General features: G+C 43.6%; 1 protein-coding gene across 7 annotated transcripts in view; it reads right to left on the bottom strand.

Annotated features, from left to right (window-relative positions):
- NHSL1 (NHS like 1) overlaps positions 1–17,511 on the bottom strand; it is a 169,003-nt gene extending 151,492 nt beyond the window's left edge. For all 7 annotated transcript variants that reach the window (XM_035321042.1, XM_035321043.1, XM_035321044.1 and 4 more), the window contains exon 1: positions 16,855–17,511. In XM_035321042.1, the coding sequence (XP_035176933.1) occupies positions 16,855–17,212 (358 nt within the window). In that variant the 5' untranslated portion in view covers positions 17,213–17,511. The remainder of the gene's footprint in view (positions 1–16,854) is intronic.
- Between the last annotated feature and the right edge of the window lie 2,803 nt (positions 17,512–20,314).

Raw genomic sequence — 20,314 nt, 5'->3', positions numbered from 1 at the left:
AAGAACTTTCAGAGCTTTTTACAGATACAGGCATAAACTAAAAACAAAGCATCTGCAAGCAGTAGGCACAGACTTCATTTAACAGGTGATGAAAGAAATGTATATTGTTTGTATGAAGGTACGAGGCTTCCATGTCAGCAAAGAAATCTGAAATACAGCATTTGTTATCAACTCTGTGCTCTAAACTGATACCACACTGTTTTTCTCCCTCATATATTCTTCCTAGCGGCTTATTTTTCAAGAAGGTATAATGACTAACAGATGCCACGGCAGCACGGTCCTCAAGGAATGGTAATTAACAGGGGTGAGCGGGGTGGTTGGCCCCAGTGCCAGCTGGATGAGCTGGACACCCCTCAGCAGGGAACGGGATGTCTCTGGCTGCACCAAGGTGGAGCAAACCAGGACCATCCAGGTGCTGTCCACAATATGGAAGAATTTCAAAATACACTACTGACTTTGACAAAATCTGACAAAAGTAACAACTATAAAAACAAGCAAACAATACGTAAAACAAGGACAAGCTCGGTTAGCCTTCATAGCTATTCGGTTGAACTTCCATTATTGCAAGAATAAGAACAAGTACCTCAGAAGATTATGAAGAGTGAAGTTCCAGGCATGTAAATTAGAGTAATGCCTATGGTTGAAAAACCTCACTCTCATCATAAATACATGGTGCAGAGATGACATTCAGGGTTTCATAAATAAAAAAGCATTACTGTGGGGAATTACATTACCCAGAACAGATCTCAGCTAGCAATAATATGAATGACTCCATACAGGAGACCAAGCCACACAGCCTTATAGGTAGCAGGTGGGTGAGAAGAAGGTTAGTAAATCTCAACTTGAAATTTACTAATTACTTTTGAGCTAAAAATAATGTTTTAAAGTATGTTCTGTTGGGGGAGTTGCTGTATTTTAAGGACTGAGTTGAGCAGAACTTTTATTTATTTATTTTTGTTTTGTTGTTTTTTTTTGTTTGTTCGTTTAAAGAAACCTTAAAAACATCACTACTACAGATCTGATCTTATGACAATAATGACTTTCAAATGGTATTTCAAAAAATGTATTTTAGCTCAATGCACTTACAAACAAGGAATCATTTTAAGCAGTGGTCTATCAACCCATAAGCTGAACAAGAATACTGAAAACATAATCACACCGTTAGCCACTCTAGAGTCAACAAAATAGTTCAGAACATTTTATTCAAAGCCATTTATTACAGAAAATGAGGCCTTATATTTAAATATTTCAGTTTTTATTATACGCTTTGGGAATGGTTACAGAAAGTTAAACTACACACCAACTTACACCAAAACAATTAACCTCTTTCAATCTCACACTTTGCGCTAATTCTCAGCAAATCTGCACATGCACATTTATTTTGGAATAGGATACCTTCTCAAAATGTTGCCACTGGCTTTGAAGAGGTGGAGAAAGGCAGTGCCAACACCACATGGTCATAATGCCACAGAGAGCTGGCCAAGACAGTACCAGAACTGGCTCCCATTTGATGGTTTTCTCTCAAGTGCCACTGTAACCTGGGGCTGCTCGAACTCACATTAACTGGCAGCAGCCCCACATGGCAGCACTTGGCCATGCTTCCTCAAGTTGTTCAGCACGTTTGCTTGCCAGGAGCTGCCAGATGCCCTACACATGTGCTTCACCATCTCTGTGCCAGCCAGTGACTGTGCCCATCCTGTGGAGTCACCGTAGCACTTTGCTTTGTCATTTCCTCATGGTTTGGTATGCACACACACCAAGACAGAACAGCAAAAAGGAAACAGCCTTTTAAATGAATATAACTGTGGGGTAAAGTGTCTTTTCTCAGCATAAGGAAAATAAAAAAAAATAAATACATTTTAAGCCTTTATAAAAACCAGTTCTGTACAATATTTGCTTCCCCTTTGGATACTGAGACACAGCTTGGAATCCACACCTCTTTCAAAGTCTTGACCTGATGTTTGAGACCACTGGAACCACCACTACTGCACAGCTTCAACTACAGTGCATTTTCCTCCTTGCTTCTCATTACTCTTCCACACATCTAATCAGCAGGTTCTGATATGGACCAAGTACAACACCACAGCAAGAAGCTGCTGGTCACCAGCTGCAGTGCTGCAAAAGATCCATCTTCCCCTGCGTCAGAAAGGACAGCGCTGCCTTGCATGACCGTCTGCAGATGTGGCTATCCTCAGCGAAACAAAGACACTGCACTGCATTCCTACATTAGCAAAAGTTCTCTTCTTTTTATTTATTTATATATAACTATCCAAGCCCCATTAGCACAGTGTCTGGAGGTCTGTGCTGTGGCTCTGACTGGAGACAATTCCTCTCTCTGAACAAAATCTCACACTACTGTGTCAAGCGGCCTGTACCACCAGGCAGAGCACAGCACCAGCAAACCAGTCAGCCACACTCTGTACTGCTCATCTTAGTCAGATTAGGCCTGATGTTATTTTTATTAGTACAAATACTTATCTCTTCCCAGCATCAGAGAAGAAACGGGTCTGCAACTGAAGCAGGAGTGATCCCACCAGCAGCCTTCGGGACAAGTCTATCTGGGTTGCAGCTTTTTGGCAGGCAATTGAAGGTAGGAGTACTGCTGCTGGACACGGGATGTTGAGACCCGAAAGCCACCACCGCCATATGAACTGGGCAGAAATCTTGGTTGTATGGTACCAGACAAGATGTTGACCCACGAGTGATGGACAAACAGAAGGGTACATGACTGTGACAGTGCAGGCAGCCTGGGTCAAAATGAGAGCCCCGTCAGCCTCATCGTTCAAAGATTTTTCTGAGGTAGCAGTGAGGGGGAACAACACAGGCAAGATAAGCACAGGCTGTGTGCCTATCTGGATTGGAGATCTCACTCTAGCTTGTGTTCAGATATGTTTTCCTTTACCACAACAAGCGTTTTACTATATTTCCTTTCCGCCTAACTACTGAAACTGTTGATTTTACTCCTCTCCTGCACCCCACAGCCAAACCATTCAAGGTATCCCCAGTGAACTCCAGCCCCAGTGCTCCAGGACAAGAAGGAACCTGCTCTACCTCCAGCCTCCTAGGGAAGCACACACAGCCACAACTTCCATTTTAGGCCAACCCCCCCGTCTCCCTCCCCCCCCCCAAATTCCTAACTTCTATGATCTTCAGGGCCTTATTATTAGCATAGACGCCATAAACCTTCAAATTTCACTTGAGCTTTCTGATCATACTGGAAACTTCTCCATGGTCAGACCAGAGAAACCATTGGAAAGATTTTTTCAGTAAGTGTTTGTTCATTTCCAATTTCTGGGCTGCAAGCGAAAGCACTGCAAGATTTAGGACTGATGTAAGTGTTAATCATCATGCTGCCAAAAAAAAAAATCCATACTGAGGTACTCAGAAATAACACCCTATCATACAATCTGAAGTATATTATAACGTATTTTTACATGCAGCAGTTAGAATGAGCTACGCACCTTTACATTTGTTATTTTTTACTTCTCAACCTTAATCTAATTTCCTTGAATTCTTTCAACTTTTATTCTGCCAGAAGCATGAGGAACAATTTATAGCAAAGCCTCAAAGTATTAAATCAGTGGGACTTAAACTCAAGGCCTCAAAAAATCCTGGACTCTGTCCTTACCTTAGGTGCTATGCAAAATATTTTTCCCATTAGCACTTTCCACATATAAAATTTCAAAAGCCACTGCAGACATTCACTTCTACCATTCACAAACTTTTTACTGTGAATTCTTCAGAGATTCATATTGCATAACTCAGCTGGAGTAAGTATTTGAGAGCTATTAATCATTGGGGATATCACATATACTTCTTTTGTGAAATTTACGTAACTGAAGTCAAAAAGCTTTTGACCCTTTCCACAGAAATTCTCAGACACACCAAAATCACTTCATAAGGTATATGTACATTATAATCCTTAACCAGTTTCTGTGGTAAAAACATCCTTCAATTTGTTTGCAAAGGGTTGCTAGAATTAATCAAAGCGGAGATTTTTGAGAAAGGCTTTTGAGGACTGTTGAAGCAGAAGGAAAGATTTCAGCACAGGAATTAATCAACAGAGGGCTTCCAGCACAGGCTGGATTTGAAGGAGCAAGCATTAATCACAGTGTTGCTGAGAGTGTCTGTGGGCATATGCGCAGGTGAACAGGTAACCCGAGGCCGTCCTAATATTGATCATTATCGAAGTTATTGATGTGGTGAACTTCTTCAGTACACCTAAATGAAATGTTATAATGATAATAAAGCACTAATATCATTTAACGCTGGGATGAAGAACAATGCATTGTATTTCAAAATCTATGGAATATTACAGGGAATAATGAAATTATTTTTATTGTTCATTAAAGCTGTCTTAATTTTCAAAATCAGCCCAAGTCAGCAAAACATCAGGCATTCAGAGAGGTTGTGGAGACTATTTCCAAAATCAATGTAGTATAGAAGATCCTACAAGCTTACTGTACAAGAGAGCTGCACATTATTAGAGGTCTCATAGGGATGCTGGCAAACCTGAGCACCCTAAGCATCAACACTTTTCATAGGATCTCACCCACAGCATTTTATCTATTGAGGATTTTTGACTTACTCTTTTCCTAAAATTCCCTCCAGCAAAACAAAACAAGTGGCACTTTTGCCCCTCCCATTCATCTGGGATTTATAAACAAAAGCCTGTCAAAAAAACTGGCAACAGTAAAACATACACAATAATCTAACTTGGCTACAAGGTGGCTGCAGAGGACAGAACCTCGTTAATTCAGTGGGACTGATGTCTGCCTCCCATGCTAATCTTTTTTCTTTTCAATCCATCCTTCTCAATTTGTGCCTTCTGGTCTACCCACTTTACCTTCTCCATCTGCAGAAGAAAAAAAAAAAAAAAAAAAAGCAAAGGAAACATCAAATAATTATGGCAGCACAGACAGCCACAATACCCACTTTCTGATCCCAGGACAGCCCAGACCGCTGGCGGAAGTCCACAGCACCAGACCCAACATGCCATCGCTCACCCCACCACTGCCGTCCTGCTCTTATAACATACTCATTACAAACATTAACAAAGCTTGATTAAAAACTCAAGACTTTGGCTTTGAGAAGTCCTGGGTGCTGGTGGCCTTAGCAAAAGAAAGAAACAGAGAAGATATTACAAAAATCAATGGTTTCACAGCAGCAGAGAAAACAGGATGTATTCCACAGGCTATGACTATTCTCCTTAGATACACAATAGGGGAAGAAAAAAAAAACATTCATTATGCTCAAGTATTTACAGTCAGACTTCTCAGTGAACCCCATTTTTGCAAATTTCACAGTAGAAAGCAACAGAGGTGCCAAATACCTGAAATGGCAAGCTTATCCGCTGCATATTTCCCAGAGGTGCTACAACAGAAATCAATTTACATGGTACAATTCAAAGAGAGTATAGGACAAGAGAATTCTGATGCAAAATGGTGATGCGGTATTTAAATCTCTTAATTTTAGGATGATCTGATAGTCTTTTGAATTGACATCTCAAATTTGAAGTTTCATTCCAAGAACTTACACATAATATCTTTCATATGGCAAAAGTCCTGCCAAAGTTTTAAATATAGCTTTATCAAATGCCAGTTTGGCTTCCTCCATGTGAATTTGGATACTTTAACTAGAGTTTATGAACTTTCCTCGGGGAAAAAAAAAAAAAAACAACTATAATAATAGTTTACCATTGTGTGTGTAAGTAATATTTTATGTAAAGTACCAGATAATCCTGGAGTCTAAGTAAAAAAAAAAAAAAAAAAAAAAAGAAACATTTTAAAATAAGTGATTTTTTCTCCAACAGCTTTTATTTAGCCCTTAAATCACAGGTTTCATTTAAAGCACCATCATGCGTACGAAGTCCTGCCAATTAACTCAGCATAAAAGGGCGCTTAGTTAGGGGAAGGATAGGAAAATACATTCATTAACAGCAACTCAGGCTACTGAGGGACTACTTTATTCAACCTACTGCTGCTGTGGATGGTGAAAAAGGTGTTTTCTGTAATTCTCAATGGAGTTCTCTTGCTTGTCCCCAGCAAGATGAAGAACGGTATCCTTTCTAACCTGCTTAATAAAGCTCCTGGTGACAAGCAAAAAAAAAGGCTATTGTTTTAATGTAACCTAGATCCTAGACAGTTTCCAAAAACCTAGCCAAGAATCTTTGTCAGAATTTTGAAAAGGAAGCTGGTACTGAAATTCTTGGGCATGCATAAGGGTTGTTCAGGACGCCTCCTGCAAACACCAAATGCTTTCCACTCTCAAAGAGACATTGCCAACAGTGTCTGTAAGGTGAGACAGCGGAAATAGCTTCCACTATCTCCACTGGAGGTAGTTTCCATCCTTCTGATCACCAAGTTTATTATCTTGTCCTTCAACAAAAGCAGTAGGCATTTTTGCTGAGACTATTAAAGTTATTCCACATAAGCACTGCAAGGTCATAAGTCCCCTGTAAATAATTATGTGATTTTTGGCTGCCAGCTTTGTTGCTTGATTAGCTAATACTTTCCCTTACCCAACCATTTTCCAACAAATGTGCTAAGACATTTAACTAAGGCCACCGAGGCGACCACTCCATCTCTCTTGTTCAGGTTACCCATCCTGGGTGGACAAATTACCACCCCTCTTGGCCAACCTTCTAGGAAGAAAGAGTGTACGAGCACTCCTGCTTATACTACTTGGGCAAGAGGCAATTGGCACACACTGAAATTGAAGAAATTCCACTCAAACAGAAGAAAAACTTTGTTACTGTGAGGGTGATCAAACACTGCCACAGGTTGCAGAGGTAGGTTGTGGGCACTCCACCCTTGGAGATAATCAAAACCCAACAGGACACAGCCCTCAGCATCCAGCTCAAGCTGAGCCTACTGTGAGCAGAGGTTTGGACTAGATGATCTCTGGAGGTGCCTTCCCACTTCTGGAGAAGTATTTATATTTATTTTTATAAGCCACTAATAATAATATACATGAAAAATATTTACGTGTATAGACATAACTAGTGACAAAACCAACCAAGCACAAACATGCCAAGCTGACATGAGTTCAAATGAAGACATGCCTTTGTCCACTGTGACCTAATTCATTTTTCTACCGGTTGTAGTACATTAATGTATTTAAATCATTCAAGTATTTGATGCATTAACCTGCAGTACATTATGTAGAAAGCTAAACTATGTACTCCTCATTCTCCTGTTGACAAACTGTAGCAATTTCCAGACTGCAGCACATTTCAAAACTTGCCAGCAAGGTTACTAACAGCAACAAAATGGTCAGTAAGGAAAAATCTACAGTATTGTGTGTGCTGGGAAAAGGGAAGGGAGAGGAGGAGAACATGCCCTCTGAGAGCAACAGGGCCAGAACAACACGTCTCAAAGCGCACGCCCTCCCATCCCATATACCACGCTTTTCAGAAGGGACATCACGAGTTATGGAATTCGAGCCAGCCTCAGCAATGAGTGGGAGCAGGCCAGATAACGAGCACTGCAGACAGCTTTGGTCTTCCTTACAGTCAAATAGACATGATGTCTCTGTAGCAGCTACAGAACAAGCAAAGGCTTTTGTAACGTGACAAACTAAAGAAACACCAAGAGCTCCATGTTTCTGTGGTATTCTTTGCCTAAGGCAAACACTCAGCGGATTTCTAATTACCTGCTCTTCTTCTAGACCTCAAGAAGGCCCATAACTATTTTGAAATGTTGGTTTCTTCAACTCAAGTCTTTTCAAACCACACTTCACTGAATTGACATCTTCTAGCTTGCTTTGTGTGTTAAGACTAGGCTCTTTGAGGGCAGAGAGCCTTATGCTCACAGTTAAATCTGTGTTGTGGCTGTACTATATAAATGCTTTCTCATGTTTTAAGGAAACTGGTAAAAAGGCTGACACTGCAGCTTCACCATCCCTCAGGACAAGCACAGTGTCCCTCTGCTCCACACAGGGGACATCCTGCTGAATGGCCCTGGCCCACCACTGGCCACTGAGACAGGGCAGGACGGGTGACCTACCTCACATTCACCTCGTTTCTCCTGCTTTCCTCCCTTTCCTGACTAAAGGGGATGATTATCCATTACAACCCTGCATACCATCTATTATAATTATGATATAATTATAACTGTCACTATCATTTCAAAATCAGCTGCAATAATCTGTTTACTCAAACCACCATCATTAGGATCAGCGCTTGCCTCCCCAGGACGAGGTCAACCCTACAAGATGCTGCGGGGGATTTTTGGGAGCGTGGAGGCAGGGCCGCGGCAGCACACCTTGCACACCCAGGGCAGGCACATCTTCATAAGTTCTTTCTCATATGTAAAATGTTCAAGTTCCCAGACTGCAGATGTTGTTCCTCTGCTACACAATACAAAGCCTCTATCTTTCCAATACTACAAATCAAAATAGTGTAAGACAGACTATAACTATATACTTCACTATATACTTTGTTGCATTATTTTTCATTTATGCATTAACATACATTTTAATCTTACAGAGTGACTGTTTCCAGAAATTTGGATTCTTGGACATTTTCACTGGCTAATGCATATATTGGAAGAAAAAAACAATCAGGAAAAATTATTTTATTTGCAACAGGTCCCGAAGGGGGAAAGAGAGAGGGAGGGAGGGGAAGGTAGGCAGATCAAGCAAACTTTGTATGTTCGGTATTTCTTCTAAATTGAAAATCACATGCCGCACCTAATAAAAATAAATGCTTTACTTAAACTTTCTAAGAGTTTGTTCCCATTCGCTGGTAGTTCGCTTCCTTTTTTCTAATTCAACATTTTTAAGCACCTCCAAGAAGTATGCGGCTAATATTTTGCGGTTTGATTTTTAACTTTTAAAGATTCTGCATTTGTCAAACTTCACTTGGTTTTTCAAGCCATTTTCAAGCCATTCAAACAGATTCAGTTATTTAGCCCCAACTATATATTTAATAGGCAGGGAAAGCCAACACCCTTCACTTGGGAGCTCTTTCCTCCCACACAATAGGAACAAAAGGTGCCACTAGAGATAACCTACAAAGCACTCCTCTCAGGTCCTGCTGAGCTTCCCATAAGAGAACTCCATCTGTTGCCAAAAGCCAAAACTCGCCAAAGTAGAAAACAGAAGACAGATGTCCCTTTGCTAGAAGAAAGGCTAAGCTTGCTTTCTTACTCAACCCCAAACTGTTGAGAAAGCTTATCAATGTGGCAACTGACCTAGAAAAATATATGTAGTAAGACAATACATGGCAATATTCATCTCACCACTTAGAAGTTGATGAGAGCTCTTCTGTAGCCAGCATTTTGATTAGGAAAAAAAAAAAAAAAAAAAAAAAAAAGAACCTTGTGAGGAATGAAGAGAAAATATTCACATGTAGAAGCCTCTTGTATTCATTTCCCACTTGGCAGTTCAACCAGGAAAAAAAAAAAAAAAAAAGGAAAAAAAGGAAAAAAAAAGAAACAGTCACTATTACTCAGTATGCTTGGAATCCCTACTTTATAGTTTTTCCATTATAACTTACATTAGTATTTATTGCTAGCAGAAAAATTAAGTGGCTCAAATTTTCAAATACAATAAGCATCCATAGTTTTAATTTACTTCAGGAGGCATCTGCCATAGTCCTAATGTCTGAAATGTGGGAGCTAAATCACTTAAAAAATTACATTCTTAATCAAAATTTACTTAGACTAAAGCCTGATTACAGTAAAAAGAACATCCAATCAACTAACTTAACAGGTCCACTCGTCAGGATATTAAATTCCAGATTAAAACAGGCCTGCTGCTCACATGCAGATTAGGGAAATTAAACACACTGAAACATGAAAATGTCATTTAAGCTCAAAAGTTACAAGAACTCAGCCACAGAGCTAAATTAAAGTGAATTCCTTCGAGCTTTTTATTTCAAGTAATACCTGGATATCCCTACTTCTACTGCTGTAATGATGTAAATGTCTTGCTCTTGATTTATACGACAGCAGAGAAGCAGGTGTCTCTGTGTTTGGGAGGGAAGCATTAAAAATTTAGTTCATAGCAAGTCTTCAGATGAGTTTTTATGTGTAAGTAGGAACTGATTACCAACTTCAGGCAGCTGAAGGAAAAAAAATAAGGAAGAAAAAAAAAATCCAGTTGTTATTATCAAGATCTCAAGACCTTTGCACCACAGCAATGTGCTGAGGCCTGAAGGTTGCTGCCAGGAATGCAGCAGGCTTTAGAAGAGACAGATCTCTTCATGGGGCTATTGCTTCCAGATATTTTATTTTTTAAACGCTTGAAAACCAGCACAATGAAATGGTTCAATTGCTGAAGGGAGAGATTCAGACAGGATTAAGACTGCCGCTGTGCCATAGCCCCAGCTGGGAAGGCCTTATGCTGGGGCAAACACCCAGGGGTATGAAATGGAAATGGAAGGCTGAGACACGGTGTTCACAAGAAAGCCAGAAGCTCCACCAAATCTCACCCCATTTGTCTCTGTCTCTCCTGCGCAAGCCCTCCCAACTACTGGACATGCTGTATGTCAGGATGGGGAGATGCCCGTGGCCTGTTTTATCAGGAACGGTACAGCCTGTGAGGGGCAGGGCGGCCATCACAGAGCATCCACACCGGGGGCAGGATGGGCGTTGGAGATGGAGGGGCAGCTCCACAGAGTACATTTGGGGTCAGAAAATAAATAAATAAATAAATAAATAAAAATGTAGACCAGTGTCTCTGATGGGGAAATTACCCCAAGGAGTTATGGCAAAGTAATTACTCTGCACTGACTCTCTGCAGGCATAACTACTCTGCCTCGAGATTGCAAGGTGACGCAAGCTAAACCACATTAAGCAGGGCCTTAAACGCTCATATTCTAACTACTCTTAATTGTCAAAGGGCAAGGAAATCTCATACGTACCGTGCTGATTAAAGGACAAGAGACCAATAAATAAATAAATAAAAACGACTTACCATAAAGCGCTGTAACTCACAAATGACAAAGAAAAAAAAAAACAAAACACGACAGCCTGCAGCTAGAAGAAGCCCAGCCCAACTAAAACACAGTCCGATACAAATATAACTTGCCAAGTCCACCCACATTAATCCGCACTTAACCCACAGGTACCAAGATATTTTTTTCCAGTCTCTTAAGTGGCACGTCACCCAGGCTCTCTGGTACCGCCATCCAATCAGCAGATTTCACATCAAACCTACAGCCAAGAACAACATTTAATTACCATGTTTAATTGATCTCGTTAACTGTTAGGATGGACAGCTTTGATCTTTTCTTCTGATAACTAGTTTACGACTACAGAAGAAACTGTGACTTTGCATAATTGCCAAGCCTTCAATGTGCATTTTTTAATTCCTCCTATTTCTCAATCTCCCTTTCTGCTTCTACTGCGCTAACACCAGCTCCTCAGGGGCAGCAGTCAAAGCAGTTTCGGAAAAATAGGGTTTCAAAATGCCAAGCATAACCATGCTGCTACCTCTCCCATCCTCTTTTTCTCCCCAAGGCAAGTAATCCTTTCCCTGAGTAAGGATTACCAGGGTGGACCTGGCCTTAGACATGTTAAGTGCAGCATCCCATGGCTGCCATGGCACCAAGTGCTTCAGAATCACTCTGCACATGTGGCATCCCCATCCCCCTTGGAAACCTCGCTTGAATCTCCACTAGTAAGAGGCTGGTTTCAACTCCAAGGCAGAGGTTTTGAGGAATTTCAGTGGCTTCCACTGTGTTGTTTTATGTTTGTTAATAGGTTCACCCAAAAAAATGCCTCTTCTGCAGGAACTTCATATTAGCAGCTTAGGAAAGAAGCCCACAAGACCAAGATTACTAGCTCTCACTGAACCAAGCTGAGATTGTGCCAATGTGGATAGGAAGAGAAACTTCTGAGGACATTTTATTGTTTCCTTAAATATTTAGGAATGTTCAAAATAGATCCTAATTAAAAACAACCAAATACAAGTTTAGTTCATTAATTACCTCTCCCAAACACCGTTTTCCTGAATGATCAAGCCAATCATAAGATCTACAGAAATAAATCTTCATAGGTGTTGTATAATACGTTCTGAGCAACACACAAAGCAGCTCTAAATTTCAGCCAAAGAGTGTTAACTGTTTTCAAAACAGCAAGCCAAATCCTCATCAAACTGAATTCAACTGGAGCTTTGCCACTCAGCAGGACAGCGACTTGGCCCACTGTCCCCATGGGAAATCTTTTTCTAACTCAGGCTTTCTTCCTGCTTATTTCAAACGAAATCTCCGTTGGATCAGGTTGAATTTCCACAGATAATTAGTCTTGCACTAGCTAAATAAAAGAAGAGTTATATTGCTGCTCAGAAGCAATACAACAGGGTAAAAGAGAAAATTCCTCTTTCTTCTTCTTAGGCGAATTTAGCAATTAACTGTTTAACATGGCTTCAAGTTGCTGCTGAATCTTCATATTTCACAGCTACAGAGAGGAGAAAAGCACCACAGTGCATGGTCACCTGAAGCATCTGTAGAATATCATAGCTGAACAGCAGCTCCCAAATACCCAAATAGTCAAGTGTTAGAACAGAACTTTTCAGATGAAAGTCAGTCAGTCCTTTTTTGCTAAAGCTTTCAGCACAACATGGTTTGCAATTTTTTTTCTCTCCTCCTTTCTTTCTTTCTCTCTTTTTTTTTTTTCTTTCTTTCTTTCTGGTTGGGTTTTCTAAAGGTTTCTTCTAGCTCTTCCAAGATGATGGGTGTCTTGTACCCACTTTCCTTACACTAGAAGCTACGGAAAGCCCAGAAAGTCAGCCAGACGGTTCATCTCCTGCCTGCTGCCAATACTGTCCTGAATAATGTTCACTTTTGGTGGCTAGGGATGGAGGAGGGGTTTCCCTAGGAATAAGCTGAATAAAGCTTCCTGTTCAGCTAAAGCAGGAAATGTGCTCCAGGACTGCCTTACACACAAAGAGTGGAAAATACTTACTAAACAAAATAGCAGGAGATGAAGTGTAAACTGGATTGTCCTTACATCATGCAGACAAATGGAAAGCCATGCTCCCCATCCCCCTCGCTCTCTTTCATTAATGTGCTTAGACATGAAAAAACATATACATATGCATACACTTTCTGCATGAACATCAAATGAGTATGCTCTGTGCCTTTAAAAGCAAACACCGAAGGATTTTAAACAACAACACTAATTAGGAGGTAGCATTTCCTCCCTCCCACAGGATCAGTTTCTTCTTGTTAGGAGAGGAGGTACAACTGGCCAAACCCTAGCCTACTACTGGCGAAACTGAACCAGAAGTTGTCATTAGGTTAACCTCCCAGCATTTCTCTCAAAACATCTCTTCAGAACGACTAAAAATAAATGGCATAGATGAGAGATGGGACAGCCTTCCAGTCTGTCAAACCATTAGGACTCAGAGAAAAGAGCAGCAATATTTATTTTTGCATAAATATTTGCTGATGGTGAAAGACAAATATTAATGGAAAAAAACATCCTTCAGTGTTCACTATAGAAACAATGACTGTTTAAGGCCCCACAGCGTTTCCCAAGAGCAGACCCTGTAATTCACGCCAGGTTTCTCTGCTGCCATCATGCACCTTTTGATGAGCTCTGATCACTTCAAAGCAGCACTTGTCCTCACCCACCCTGACATTTAAGAATGGAAAGTGATGAAAACTACATCATTTAATGCTAGGTCACAAATACAGATGCACAGTGCCTAGAAAATGAAAAGCTGTTAGGCAAGCTCTATGGTGCAAACCATGCTGCGGTGACTGTGTGCTGGAAATGTACAACAAAGCACCACGCAATGCACACAAACTTAATGAAAACCTGATGAAAGAGTGTCGAAAATCTACTGAATCTAATTAATTCTCTAGATGAGGCTACTGCACTTGAAGTCAGCTCACAAGCACTGCATGCGGCACTTAATTTCAGAAACCACCTTGAGCCGTCAGTGCCTCCCACCACTACGAGTTATAAACCAGTCATCAGGCCCACAGGGACGTGTCTCAAATTTTGATGTCCCTTCTTATGGCACAACACCCTGCTCATCATGCAAAGCTCAAATAAGTGTCAGGAAAGCATTTCACCAAATGGCCTTACAAATATCCCCTAATTGCAAGAGGGAGTCAGGCACAAGTCTCTAAGTCGTGGGTAATAAACAGAGGCTTCTCTGCCACCATAAATGTAAAGGTTAAGACAGCCTAATGAAACCACAGAGAGCTGAACCTTTCCAGTGAACCCCATCACCAGTGGTGGACCCTGGAAAAAGCAACCATCACTGAGATCCCATACAGCTGAAATCTACCTTCAGTACCCTAAAATGTATGTGAAACTAAACTGTCCAAGTACACACAGCACACCAGTAAAAAACACTTGGAAAACAGGCCTCCCAGTTGATGGGCATTACAGAAATCCAGCTAGTATTGACAGATGAGGAAGCTTCCCCCTTGTAAAGGTCACAAGCATGCAGCGCCTACTGCAACAGAGGACATCATCAGCCAGACTGTGAAATCACAAAGTTCTCCTGCATGTGGTGGAGTGATGGGATGTACTTCAACACTTTTACTAAAGCATTTCAAAGAGCTCCTAACAGAAGAGAAACAGCAGAGACGATAGAGCCCGACAGCCACGCAGTACTCCTGACTGTGCAGAACAACCCACCATAGAGTTTTGTTGACCCACATTTGAAGTTTGCCTGTTCTCTGGTCCTTCCCATAAAAGATGATGCTGGGATCACCCAAGAAGCTTTGTTTCCAAGAGGAAATTATTGTCTGGGCCACACAAAGAGAACAGATATCATTTCTGCAAGTGGAAATTACCCATGATTTGAAAAGCAGGTGTGCAATGTCCTATCCCCTCATCCTGAAAGCCAGACCAGGATATGTAAATCATCTGATACAATGTTGTGTTTCGCCTGCCTGTGTGCCACAAGAGGTCCAACAGTTAATCATATTTTCCCTCCACAAGAAAACATTCACGAGCAAGCATCTGTTAAATGGGAAAGTAGCTTAATTCATTTACAACCCTTGCTCCTCTTACAGTCCCACTCCAGCAGTTTCCTCCATGAACCTTCTGTATCTTCAGAAATGGAAGGAAAAACAAACAAACAAACAAACAAACAAAAACCACTCTTGCCATTGTTCCCAAACAAAGCCAGCACTATAATTAAACCACACCATTCTTGTTGTTTGGGAGATATTTCCCTTTAAAGCCAGCAGTGGGGTTAAATCTGCAGAGAAGGACTACATGATGGTAACTACAACTCATCCTGCCCTGTCCCAGTCCCCTTGGCCCGATTACAAGCAGAGACAGCAGAGACTACCAAAGAATTTAAAACCAAGCGGGGAAAGCCAAACCTAAGAACTGCACCCAGTTTTGGGAATTGCCATGACAAGAGGAAGGATCACCAAATTAAAAACAATAACAAGCTTAGCTCAAAGAACTGAGTTATAATAATAATAGTAATAAATAAGTAGCAAACATGTAACTTGTGCCAAATGATGACCAAGAGAGAATACAATAACCAAATGTCTGACACACGCAAAATGTCAGGGTTTGTACAGTGCAGCACTAGCTTCATTTCACTGTTCCCTTTAGATGTGTTGCATCACTTTATTGCAATAAGCTCCCTATTTAAACGAGAGATAAATAAATTCTGCTTTATATCAAGGCGTCAACGTAATATAGCACCTCACTGCAGGTATCTCCAGCTGGAAAATATTCATATTTTAAGTGTGAACGCACCATGCTATGCCATGCCATACTGACATAGCACTAGCAGAGAAGAATATATCTGTCTTGCTGAGGAGGAAAAGCTCCTTGATTTTGGCAAGCACTCACACAGTACCAAAAAGTCCAACATGCTACGACAATACATTAGCCAAACACTTACTAACCACAGAAATAACCTTTTGGTAAGAGCGATGACAGTTTCCACCTTTGGAAACGGGGAAATTGATTTAAGTACACCATACGGAATAGTATAAGGAATAATTCTGCAATGAAACAGGCAAGTTACCCATACTGGATCCATATTCTTTGAACCTCATCTAAGAAAGGCCTTCATTACCAAATTTGTTGAAAGGTTTGCCATACACAAAGCAGGCTTTCTACTTCCATTGAAATGAAGCCCATCAGTGGTCTCAGGACATCAAGCCTGTGTAGGCGAGGCTTACACCTTATGTACCTTCTGTGATTCATGACCGTTTCCAGCACACTGAGAAAGCTAAGCTGATGCTGAAACCCATCTTTCACTTACTCTGTGGAGAGCTAGGACATGCACCAATGGAACTATGTGTAGCAGATCCAGTTGTTGCATGAACCTTTCTCTTGAGTCAGACCAAGCTGAGGAAAAAACCTTTCTGTAGCCACATGCAGCTGCACAATCAGTCACTTCTGATGGAGGATTTTCAGGCTGATTAGGGAACTTAAGAAAAACCTCTCCAAAGTGTCCCTATGTCAGAATGCAAGGCCACGCCAGGCCCCTGCTGTCTGTGCTCCGCACAAAGGTGCAGCTACAAACTCGGGAGCAGCCTGCACGCAGCGGAGCAGGAGCTCAGGAGAGCGGAGATGCACAAGCAGCTGGAAACCACATCCAGCCTTCGCTTCACCCGGCTCTCCCCGCGCACACACAAAAGAACTAATGGGGCAGGAGGAGCTGAGCTGTCAGGAGCCCGGCTGCCCCAAATCTAGCACAAACCCGTACCAGCACGGTGGGGTAAGCCGGAGGGCATCTGCCGGCGCGGGGAGCGCTGACAGCCCCCCGGACGTCCCGGGGCTGAGATTCGGGGGCTGAGATTTCAGAGCTGAGGTTTGGGGGCTGCGATTTAGGCCGGGCAGAGGCACTGCCAGACCACAGCGATCTCAGCCGCGTCCCCCCCAACCCCCAAGTCCCCCCTCGAGGCTCACTCACGGATCTTGACTTTGCGGTGGTCGAGGCGGGCGAGCAGCGCCTCCAGGGCGCCCAGGCGGCGCTGGAGCCGGGCGTTGCGGTGGCACAGCGAGTCCGCCTCGCTCAGGATCCCTCCGAAGATGTCCCCGGCGCAGCGGGAGAGGTCGGAGAGCTGCATGAGCAGCGACACCAGCGCGTAGGAGCTGACCTGCTCCAGCGCCCCGAAGAGCGGCACCGCGCCCCGGCGGCCCCGGCCGCCCCCTTCGGCAGCTCCGGGGGGGTCCCCCGGCCCCGGGCCGCCCCGCTCCGAGCCGTCGCCGCCGGCCTCCTCCAACCTGCACAGCTTCAGCGGCTCCAGGGTCCGCAGGGGGAACGGCATCGCGGCCGGGGGGCGGCGGGCAAAGCAGCGGGGAACCGGGGAGGGGGGGCGGGGGGGGGGCGGGGGAAGGAGAGAGAAGCGTCCCCGGCGCCGAGAGCCTTCCGAAAAAGTTCCGAAAAAGAGGAGAGGGAGGAAGGGAGGGAGGGAAGGAGGGAGGGAGGGAGGGAGGGAGGACGACAACAACAACAAATGAATCAGGGCGGGCGCGCTACGCCAGCCGGGGCCGGCGGGGAGCCGGAGCCGCCCCGGCGCAGGGGGAGCCCCGCACGGAGCCCATGTGCGGGGGCTGCCGGCACCGCACCGGCGGCGGGGAGGGACCCCGAGCAGCCGCGCTGCCCGGCGGCGGGGAGACAGGAAAGGGCCCGGGGCTGTCCCCCCCGAAAGTGGAGATCGGGGCGGGAGGAGGAAGCGGGGGAGGGGGGGCGAGGAGCCCTGGATGTGGCCACAAAGGAGGGAAAGCGTCCGGAGAGAAAGAGAGGGAGGGTAGGAGGAAGAGGAGGAGGAGGAGAGAGAAAAGCCCGGAGCAACCCCACCTGGGGAACCCCGGCGCCGTTGCAGGCACTTTTCTGAGCGCACCAAACTCCCGACCCGGAAAGCGAGAGCTGGGGAGAGAGGAGGGGAGAGGGGGGGAACAGCCTCCTCCAACCTGGGAAAAGCACAAGAGGCCGCCGCCTACCTGCGGCTCCCCGAACTGGAGCCTCCGCCACAGCCTCACCCTTCCCGGGCGGCCGGCGCCGAGGCTGCAGCCCGGCCCCGCTGCCCTCGGCCCCGCGGGGCTCCCCGGGGGGGCCGCGGCCGCCGCCCCCTGCCCCGAGCCCGGTGCGAGAGGGGGGAGCCGGGGCCGGGCCCTGCCCCGCCGCGGGGCGGCCTGGAGGGGGCTGGAGCCAAACCCAGGCCTGGGAAGCCCCCGCGTCCTGCCCGTGAAAGAGGCGATCACAGGTTGGGTTGGTTGGAAGGGACCACAAAGACCACACAGTGCCAATGGGCTGGGACACCTCCCACCAGACCAGGTTGCCCAAAGCCCCAACCAGCCTGGTCTTGAGCACCTCCAGGGATGGGGCGATGGGCACTGCGTTGGGTGGTCGCTCCCATGGGCTGCTCCCCCAGAACTGTTTTAGCCTACGAGCAACTGTTGACAGCTACTATGTCATTTTAATTGGGCATTGGGCTGCAGGCTCTGCTCCTGATGTATGATAAAGAGAGGAACGTGGGGTCCCACACTGCTTGTGAAAAGGGCTCTGGGGACAAGCAGTTGTATGGGCTCTTTCGGCTCCATGGCCAACTCCATTCCCTCCGCAACTGATGCATCAATGCAATGAAAGAAACAGAACAAGGTGGAGAAAGGATCCTGGGATGGATCCAGTGTGCCCTTTGTTCACATCATGGGGCTGCGTAACTGAGAACAAAATACTCTGAATCATAGTAATTCTTATATGCAGTTTTAGCCTTTGTTGCTTGAGGGAAATCAGAAGAAAACAATTCCATGGGTAATTTTTCAGAAGCTCCTTGGTGCATGGAGGAGTTTGGGGGCAAGGCCGCAGACAGTTGAGCACAAAGCGAAGACTTGGTGGCATACACAAGATTTAAGGTCTACAGGAAATGCTTTTAGGGGTGATACTCATATGCAAAAACTGCAAGTCACTAATTCTTCTCATCTACAAAGCATAAAAAGGCTTTCGTCGTCAACTTTTCCTTGAAAGAACAACAACAAAAGCAAGACAATCTGGTGTTTGCAAGAACAAAAGCACTTTTCTTCAGACCTCAGTCCAAACAAGTTACCAACAGGCAGCTTCAGAAGACTTCTGCTGCTTTTCTGTTATGGGCAGTACAGCTGGGTGCCCATGTGCCGTATTTGTAGAAACTGATGAGAAGAACATGGTGCAAACAGGCCGAATGGTGTTTAATCAAGGACTAAACACAAAAGGAATCCCAAGCAATAATCTTACGACAGCAAAGCTGTCGGTATTGATTAGCAAAAGATGGAAAGCAGTTATTCTTTCACATTAAATTCTTCTGGTTTTATTTCGAGACATAATGTCTTCATTAGTTCTTAGACGTATTTGTTTGGAATAGTCATTTGATAAAATCCTGTTCACTAGGCTGTTTGAATGGAGAGGAGTGCATCCTAGTATCTGTCTTGTTTAAACTACACAAGGATCGAGGGAAGACAGCTATCAGGTGGGCTTAAATGGAAAACACAGCAGGAAGAAAACAAGCAAAGAATTCCGTTCAGGTGGCAGCTGAAGAAAACCCACAGCAACATACCTGCTGGGGCTTAGCATAAAGCTATGTTTACTTGGTTGGAAAGTACTCATTTTTATTGTGAAGTTTTGGCAATAGGTATCTTTAAAAGGTAAGTTTATGACTCTGATATTCTTTCCTACAAATGAAAATTCATATCAAGATCCTGATTCAGCAAATATTTTTGCATGTTCTATCTGTAAGCAGGAAAATAAAATAAAATAAAATAAAATAAATTAATCAGATTTGAACCCAGGGGAGAATAATATCAATAAGACAAAACTTTGAGCAACACCTAACTGCAGTAAAGATCCTCGGCTGCTGTGAATGAGCACAATTTCACTGTCAAAGTGAAGCCTGCTTTTCTGACGTCAATGATGCCTATGTCTGCTGAGTGTAAAGTGAACCGCCGTGACACCCTGAGTGCTGATGGTGGGATAATGTATCAGGAAGGAAGGTCTGGTTAGGATGGACAGTTAAACCAAGATAAGAAATAGAACTGAATTTAAAAAAAAAAAAAAAAAAAGTTATACATTTATTCCAGAATGATACCTTTTTTATTATTTTGTTGTTGTTGTTGTCGTTAGTTTGCTTAGTTCTCTTTTCCTGGGATGTGATGTTACTGTACTGAAAAATCAGAAAATAAATAACTATATAAATAAACCACAAGTATGAAAAAATGTAAATACTGAGTGATAGAGATCTGGATACCAATTAACTGAAACCAGTAAATGATGCTCTCAGGCTTTGATTCTCCACGTGCAAAGGAAGAGATATAAGAAGGGAAAAGGAGCTTAGGTGCTTAAGCAGGTGGAGGTTTAAAGTATTCATCGTACTAGAAAGGAAGCTTTTTCAATTTCT

This window comes from Oxyura jamaicensis, chromosome 3 (assembly GCF_011077185.1).
Source record: "Oxyura jamaicensis isolate SHBP4307 breed ruddy duck chromosome 3, BPBGC_Ojam_1.0, whole genome shotgun sequence".
In the NCBI taxonomy this organism is placed as follows: Eukaryota; Metazoa; Chordata; class Aves; order Anseriformes; family Anatidae; genus Oxyura; species Oxyura jamaicensis.
Note: the sequence above shows the minus strand (reverse complement) of the source record. Positions and strands in the feature narration are given on the sequence as shown.